This window comes from Notamacropus eugenii, chromosome X (assembly GCF_028372415.1).
Source record: "Notamacropus eugenii isolate mMacEug1 chromosome X, mMacEug1.pri_v2, whole genome shotgun sequence".
Taxonomy (NCBI): Eukaryota; Metazoa; Chordata; class Mammalia; order Diprotodontia; family Macropodidae; genus Notamacropus; species Notamacropus eugenii.
In genome coordinates, this window is record NC_092879.1 from 25,692,811 (window position 1) to 25,701,660 (window position 8,850).

General features: G+C 46.3%; 1 protein-coding gene across 2 annotated transcripts in view; it reads left to right on the forward strand.

Annotated features, from left to right (window-relative positions):
- The window catches only part of ZC3H12B (zinc finger CCCH-type containing 12B), a 66,346-nt gene extending 57,974 nt beyond the window's left edge, over window positions 1-8,372 (forward strand). For both annotated transcript variants that reach the window (XM_072626722.1, XM_072626721.1), the window contains exon 6: window positions 1,961-8,372. In XM_072626722.1, the coding sequence (XP_072482823.1) occupies window positions 1,961-3,405 (1,445 nt within the window). In that variant the 3' untranslated portion in view covers window positions 3,406-8,372. The remainder of the gene's footprint in view (window positions 1-1,960) is intronic.
- The last annotated feature ends 478 nt before the right edge of the window (window positions 8,373-8,850 follow it).

Sequence of the window (8,850 nt, forward strand, 5' to 3'; positions counted from 1 at the left end):
CCAGTGGAGATCAGAAGAAAGATCAGGGCTGAGAATCATCAGCATAGAGATGGTAATTAATCGATGGCAGCTGATGAGATCACCATGGAGGGGTGGTCATTTTCTTGGCCCGCAACAGGAAGACCATCAGCCAAATTCTTGGAGGAGTAGGCATGATCTGTCCCAGGCAATACAACTAGTAGATGCTGCAGTCAGTACTAGAACCCAAGGGTCCAGCCTCCTATTTCCAGTGCCCTTCCCACCACTCATGGCCTCTGGATGTCTATGTGTTCAGTTCTGCCTCTGCTTCCATTTTTAGCCTAAGCAGAATGGTAGAACTGGAGGCTCTTCTAATGTCTCCCCCTTTACAAAGAAATGTTCTCTGTATGAAAGCTTTTGGCAAGGACTTCAGAAGAGAAAGTTCTTGTTCCCTGAGCAGAAGGGAATCAGGTTGGTCCTTGAGTTCCTAAAGAAAAAGGACCAATCTTGTGATTGACTGGTACCTGCCAAGTTAGGAGTGAGGATCTTCTTGGGAGGAGGTAGGATTCCTTAGCAATGTGGGAGGCCAGCTCTTTGCACAGGCCCTGACATGTGACCCCTGTGAGAAGTTTCCAATGGCCTATTCCCAGGCTGTCTTTCAGTCATAGGATCTCAGAATCAGAAAGACTGGTTCAAGAGCTTGGGGAGTCTAGCCCCCTTTCCTTTTCCTTTTCTCTTCAACAGAATCAGAAACTTACTCTCTCATCCCCATCCCTTCCAAATTCAATGACAAGACCTTTGGACTTTGAATCCAAGGCCCCAATTCCCATCCTAGCTGGGGGACTGTGGGCAACTTATATCCCCTCTTTGTGAAATTGGAATGACTCTCCTGCTACTTTACTTCCCAAGCTTGTGGGGCGGAAAGTATTTTGTAATAGCCTTAGCACCAGAGACACATGCATCATCATTTGTGGTTGGTAGTCATCTTTTCTACTACCAAATACAATCCAATTTCCATTTTCCAGCTGTTTATGGCCTTTTAAATCTAATCTTCTAAAGGTCTTCTTGTGATACGAAACTCATAGGATCCAAGGTTTGGAGCTCTCGGTGACCTTAGAAGTTCAGTTCCTCATTGGATCAAGGTCTATGAAGATGAGATAACTTTGCCCAAGGCCACCTAGGCAGTAAGCTTCAGAGGAAAGATTTGAACCCAAGGCCTTTGGGATCAGAGCCAATGTTTTATTCCCCCAATTTTGCCTGCCTGGTTAAGGACATTAGTATTTCAATGGTTCTTAGCCTCTGTTGGATATGGTTCTGGTTTCAGGTCACATCTTCTGGGAAGCATCTGAATCCCAGGTGGGGGAAGCTGGCTAAAAGTTTAGGCTCTGGAAAGGTCAGCTAGTCCATCCTCCCCCGCAACCCCCATTTTACACACAAGGACACAGAGAGGTTAAGTGACTTTCCACAGTCACACAACATAGGTGGCAGTGTCATTATTTGAACACAGGCCCTCTGAGCACAAATCCATGCTCTTTCCATTGAGCCACATGATTGAGATCTCCTGATACACACAAGGCCATGGTAGGTGATATTTGGTTTTTGCTTGACCCCAGTGGGGAGAGAATTGAAGGGAAAGAAATTTCAGCTCCCCCCAGGATGAAAGTGGAGGAAGGATGTTGGGAGATTGGGGGGAGGGTGGGATTTCCTAACAAGAGCTATCCAATGATGGAGCACATCCAGGTCTTTTAGGTAGTGAACTCTGCGTTACTAATGATGAAGGTGCTGCTGCAGGGCTGGGTAGTCATCTTTCAGGAACCGTACAGAGGGGGTCCATGCCCTGTGCAGGACATTAGACCATATGACCTCTGAGGTCTCATCTAGGTCGAATGTACTATGATGCTCTGGCTGGCACCATTGAAAATGCTGAAGGAAGGCCTAGGTTATATACAGTCTAGTAGAGGGAATCTTACTCCAAGCACTTTGTTTTTACTTTGTTTTTCAGGCAAAAAGTGCACGTATGGTCACAAGTGTAAATACTACCACCCAGAGCGTGCCAATCAGCCACAGCGGGCAGTGGCAGATGAGCTCCGCATTAGTGCCAAACTGTCAGCTATCAAAACCATGAGCGAGGGAGCGTTGGCCAAGGGTGGCAGTGTGGCCCCAGTGCCTGCTTCCAAGAGCGAACCCAACTCCGAAGGGAAGCGTGTCACTCCCAAGCGCCAGTCAGATCCCAGCATCCGGTCTGTGGCTGTGGAAACCGAGGAAAGGCTGCCTATCATTCGTAAACCTGAGACCAACTCGGCCCCCTCCCTGGTGACAGCACTGAGTGTCCCCACACTTCCCCCTTCCAAAAGCCATGCAGCAGGTGCCCTGAACACCCGCTCTGCAAGCAGCCCAGTGCCTGGTTCCTCACAATTCACCCATCAGAAATCTTCCCTGGAGCACACAGCCAGTATGCAATACCCACCCATCCTGGTCACCAATAGCCATGGCACCTCTGTGGGCTACACTGAGCAGTACCCAAAGTACGAGTCTTTGGGGGACCATGGCTACTACTCATTGATGAGTGACTTTTCCAACCTAAGCATCAACAGTGGCCGTGGTGCAGACTATTACGGGGCTGAGACGGACCGTCACGCGCGCAGTATGTATTCTCGCAATGCCAGCCCCTGCCATGACAAACACATGAGCCATACAAGTAGTGATCCTTATTCCTCGTACAGCGATTTGTATTTGGGTGTAGTAGATGCCAGTCAGGAAGATGCTATGAAGGTGAACCGATTGTGCTCACAAAACCATCTCCAGCCTTTTTCACATGGTTACCATGAAGCCTTAACAAGAGTACAAAGTTATGGTCCAGATGAACCCAAGCAGGCTCCCCACAAACATACAGCACCCCGATTAGTGTTGCATGCCCAGCACCCAATAGTTGGAGCCCGATCTAGTTGTCCTGGAGATTACCCTCTGCCTCAGAGCATCCACCCCCCTGGTACAGCTCCACCAGGCCGAGCATTGGTGATGACACGGATGGACAGTGTTTCTGACTCGCGCCTCTATGATGGCAACCCAATGAGGCAGAGGCGGCCACCCCTGTGTCGGGAGCAGCACGCCAGCTGGGACCCTCTGCCCTATCCTACTGCTGCCGATTCCTACAATTATCACTCTTACCCTTTGAGCACCAACCTCATGCAGCCCTGTTATGAGCCGGTCATGGTGAGGAGCATGCCTGAAAAGATGGAGCAGATCTGGAGAAGTCCCTGGGTTGGGATGTGTGGCCAGCCAAGGGAGCATCACATGATTCCTGAACACCAGTATCAGACCTATAAGAACCTCTGCAATATCTTCCCAGTTGGCATCGTTCTCTCGGTGATGGAGAAGAATCCTCACATGACTGATGCACAGCAGCTGGCAGCCATGATTGTGGCCAAGTTGAGATCAGGACGCTAATGGGGGTACCTTGTCTCCCATCCTTTCTTGGGATGAGTGATCTGGAAAGAGAAGATATGGGGGAAGGGGCTATCCCATTACTAAATGTTCTCTTCCTCATCGATTCTGGACAGGATAAAGGATGTCAATGATATACTGAAGGCAGATGGTGAGAGCACCCGAATCAGATTGTGTTGTACATAGGTTTAATATTTTAGGGTTGTTTAAAAGTAGGAATTTCAAAAGCTGTGTGAAAGGAGATGCATATTTTATTGCATGGATAGTTGGCCATCAAATACCCTTATGAACCAAATGGGGTCACAGTTCACCCCTGAAAGCTGTAAGTGCAAACCTATCGTCAGCAGTTATATTGCATGTTTGAATGTATATTTTCTGGGGTGCATTGTGTGTGTATGTGTATGTGTGTGTGTATATATATATATATGCATATATAAATATATATAAATACTATTTTCTATTGAGATATAGATGTGCCTGTCTATATCAGTGTGTGTCTCTATGCTATGTGTATATGCATATATATAATGTGTATATGTATATGTATATATGTGTATATATATACATGTATATGCACATGCACACATATATATGTATACACACATGCATGCACACACACAGTCTTGGAAAACGAGCTCTGCGTGTTCCCGAACCTACACTCAGCCATGTAGGTAGAGAGGCTAACTGGGCCATTTTTGTTGCATCTCCCATTAGCAGAGTATCAAAATGGAAGGGGCTCACCAGCAGTGGGGGAGATTGCTGCGTTTGGTGACAGAACAAACCAGCTTCCACCCCCTCCCACAGCCCTTTGTACTTTTTCAAATGTCGACCCTTGTTGACATTTCTTTAACAACTGAAGTCTCTCAGTGACTTCACTTGATAAAGCTGAAGTCAGGCTGCAGCATCCCTCTTTGGAAGAGCTGATAGAAGTGAATTTTGTTTTCCCAGGCATCCTGCATGGATGCCATGGAGCTCTGGCCTTCAGCGACTTCCTGTCAAAATCAGGTACTATCACTTGACCTAGTTGGTGAAATGCCTTCCAGCACAAAGCATCACATTGGAAATGACTGGCATTTCAAACAAGTATTAAATATGCCCTCATTTGTCTGGCCAGCTCTGTGTTATTCACCCCTCTGGGAGCAAAAGCGAGGAGCTGTAAACCCCTAGACTTTGGAGATCCGGGAGGGCCCTTCAAACATAGAATGTGATTGTTGGGAGGGACAATCAGAACATGGAATGTCAGATTTGGAAGGGACCTTGGAAACCATCCGGTAAGCCCCCTCGTTTTACACACAAGATGTCTGAGGTCCTAAGAGGGGGCCTAAATTGTCCACAGTCCCACAGTTTATAAGTGGCAGCAGAGCCAAGGCTGGATCCTGTTTCCTGGGTCCCAGTCTATTGCTCATCCCTCTCCACTGCCCAGCCTCTCAGTGGGGTAGAGTGTGTGGACAGGTGGTTAGTTTTACCTTCTAGTTCAATCACTGGGCAGTGGGACCGATCACTGGTGGCATGATACTGTCATGGAGACCCAAAGCAGGGTATTTCCCAGGCAGGAACAACCCAGCTTTGGGAAGATAGATGATTCAGCTCCAGCTTGTCATCAGATAGCTTAGCTTCTCACTCTCGGTCCACACACCAAAGGTGTACAATTTGCCTAGTGACATTTTTCAGATGCATTATTTGGGAGGGGGTGGGGTATGGCTTGTGCAATCTATATTTTGCTCAGGGTGGAATCCTTTGTAGCGAAATGCCTCCAGCAGAGGCATCCATTGGGGTTTTTTGTTGTTGTTTTTTTCTTAAGCTGCACTGAATGGATGCCCTTTTTTGAATCTAGTGTATATTTCAACATTTTAAGCCAGCTCAAGAGTTTGGGAGCTGGAAATTACTGACTTCCTACTGTAGTTTTTTCATGAAAGTTGAGAAGGCCTTGCCTGGGCCTTTTGTCTCTTCATGAGAAGGTGTGACACTGCCTAACTGTTTCTTACTGTGAAACACACGGATCGTGAGGCTGCCGTTAGAGTTGTTTCTGGTGTTTTGATAAAGGCTTCGTGTGCTGCTTTCTGGTCCTCTGTCCCTGCCCTGAGCAACCACACAGATCACTCCCAGCATGGCTTTTCAGCTCCCACCATTTACAGAGGAGGAGGACTGGTTCAAATTCTGACTCCATCCCCAAATTCATGTCTCTATGCCATCTTTCACCCTAAATAAATCACCCCTCAAAATGTCCCTCATGTGCAAAACACATTCTCTGTACAACAATGAAGGAGGCAGCCGAGCTGGGGTCTGGACCCAACTCTGACACTTACTGCATGACCATGGGCAGGTCACTTTACTTACCCTGGGCCTCAGTTTCCTCATCTGATAAATAGGGATAGCAATACTTGCACTCCCTACCTCACAGAATTATTGTGATGAAAGCGATCCACCTCGAATCTCAAAGTACAGGAACGATGGGAGTGAAATTCTTATTAATAACTTACTGTTATAGCTCACATGTTCGTATATTTCCCATTGATGCCATTCCACATAAAATCAATTGCTACTTCAAGGCTGGTGCCTCCAATCAGAAAAACTGAAGGATGATACTGCCATCCTGCCTAAATCATTGAATTTGTGAAACTAAAAATCATGAAGTTTTGGCTGGCTGAGCATGGGCAGCTCTAGCCATTAAAAAACTCTTGATTAAAAAAACCCTCAATTCATCCCATTAGCTACCATTCTTGAAAAAGCCAAAGGCACTGATTGAAAACATATTTATATAAACTCACTGCCTCACACCCCATCCCCTCCACCCCATCTTTCTTTTCACAACATCTGTGTTTCTTACCTCCAGAAACTTCATTCTCACCTCACTCCAGCTTCCCCTCAGCATCCCCGCATCCCCACAGCATGTCCAGATCCAAGCGGCTGAGAGCAACACCTCAAATATCCAGAAATGACCTTTTGTTTGTTGATACAAATTGTATCTCTTTTTTTCTTGATTGTATAAAACAACAAGCTTGTATAAAACTCATCCCTAAACTAGTTCCAGTATCTCTTGTTCCCATCCGCGATGTTTGTGACACTGTGTGTCACCCCGACCTAGCGCAGGAGTAATTTTTATTTACAGGGCTTTTTCTTTACAAATGGCACTTGTAGCTAACAGACAAACTGAGTTGACTTTTCCAGTCCCCTTTGGTACTGTGTTCACAGCTAGTGTGTATATAGTTTTGAACATAATATTGTCTAAGTTCTCTTTCTTCAGCTCAGTGTAATCCTTGCAGGGGGATTCTCTGTAACAAATGGTCCGTGCTAATGAATCATCCATCTGCAGGTGTTTAATGATGACACTATGGCCATGATGGCAACAAGCCTGGCTTGGATTCTTCTTGACAGGTGGGGTTTCATTGCAACGGGGACTTCTTGATAAATAAGCATGTGAAAGAGCATTTGTCCCCTTCAGCTCGCTTGATTATCTAAGAGTCAAGCTCATGGCCGAGGGCCTCCAGAGCCCTTTCTTTTTGCTTCTCTGAAGGGGCTAACACTTGCATGCCCTTTGACCCTTGCTCTGGGACATGGCGGGGGTCTAACTTTCTCCCTGCTACACACCACCCCTGCCTGACAGGATGCTCCAGCCTGTTCAGGCCTTTGCTTTGGGGGTGTGGGATCTTTGGGGTTTGTTCCTCCTTCCCTACTCCCACACCACAGGAAGGAGAAGTGGGGATGTGCAGCATCCTCCCTGAAGCTGGGGCTCCCTTTTGCTAAGTCAGCTGAGAGAGGCCAGGAACCTTTAAATAAAAGGCCCTGAGCTGGCCTGCCTGGTTAGAGTGAGGGCAGCTGCAGAGGATGGGGTTAACTAGGAGACACTGTCTAAACAGCTTCTCTCTCTCTCCATCTTCTCTCTTTGGAATAGCAGCAGAACACACCCTCTCACTCTCTTTTTCTCTCTCAGTGGATCCCCATTTTTCTATTTTCAGAACAAACCTCTTTATACAATCCCAGCAACCTTGACCTCCAACTCACCCCTTAGCACTGGGGTCTCTTCTAAGGTAGAAGAGAGAAGAGCTGATCTCTAGAACCCCTTGGTCAACCATCTCAGCTCCCCTGTAAATATGGGCCTTTGTACAGACCCTCTTTTTGGAGACTCTGGTATCGAAACACATTTTGTTTCTTTTAGTATGTGCACCAGGTCCAGGAGGTAGAAAATATTAGGTGTGCTGATTTCTCTGAAGAACCCTGCTCAGATCTCCCCATTAAGCTATCTTTACTTTCCCCTTTAACTTTCAGCCTTTCCTTATACCTCTTTGCATTTGAAGAGCATGGGTAATCTTCTATGAGAACAGCATGAGAGGGGCTCGAAATTGGAACCGAAAACCCACTCTGTTCCCGGGCTACCCTCTTGACCCCAAACCAATAGCTTTCTAGAACTCATCCCAACAACTAGCAGTCACATGTCATCATATTATAGCTTTAGTGCGTCGTGTACGTGGACACGTAATCTGACTATGATTGGTCCTGGTGCTTGTTTTCTTGAGCTCTGGTATTTTTGCTTGCTCCATCCTTTAAATTAAATGTTACTGTGTAATCGTTGTAAACTTTTATGAAACCTCTTTGGGTTCTTTGGTCAACCCAAACATAATGTAAGTCTCAATGACAAGAGCAATGACAACAAAACCAAGCACGTGCACACTCCAAAAACCCAACTTTCCCCAAACACACACAGAGGCCAAAATTGCAACCCATAGGTGAGTGTGAACGACAGTGAAATGAACCCCGACTATGGTGTTTGTAAATCCCTCTGATGCATGCATGGCAAGGCTTTTCCCCCACACTGCATGGCGTATTCCCACTAGCTTGGATGTGCTGTGAGTGCTGTTTCACAAGGTTCTAATTTATTTTCAGTTTTCATGATGGAGAGATACTGTATGGTTGATGACAACTGTGAACCATGCTGCTCCTACCTACCATATAAAATTTTTGGTTAAAACTCACTGACTTCCATCTCTGTTTCTTTAAAACAAAACTGAAGGGGGGATAGAGGAACCACATGGGTTTACTTCTAATCACAGGCAGGCAGAGGTCAAATCAATGCCATTGGGTAGAATTTGAGGAATGTATTTGGCAAAGCTATAGAAGTATAAGTAGCCTAGTTTGTCACAAATCTAGAGTTGGCAGAGACCTCAAATGCCATCCATCTAATCCAAACCATCATTTTCCATCAAGGGCCAGGGTTGTTGAGAGTCTCACCCAGTGTCACATAGAAGATCCTTCATCTAGAGTTGGCAGAGTGGGGTATTATCCCTACTCATAACAAAGCAGTTAAACTGAGTCCCAGGAAGCATAAAGCAAACCAAGATGAGGTCAGTTCCCCTGATCTGCAGTCCTGTGTCCTTTCTGTGATTCTCCACCCCAGCATTGGGACAATGGAGTTACCTCTGGTCACTGGATTCAGATGGCTCAGGAAAAGAA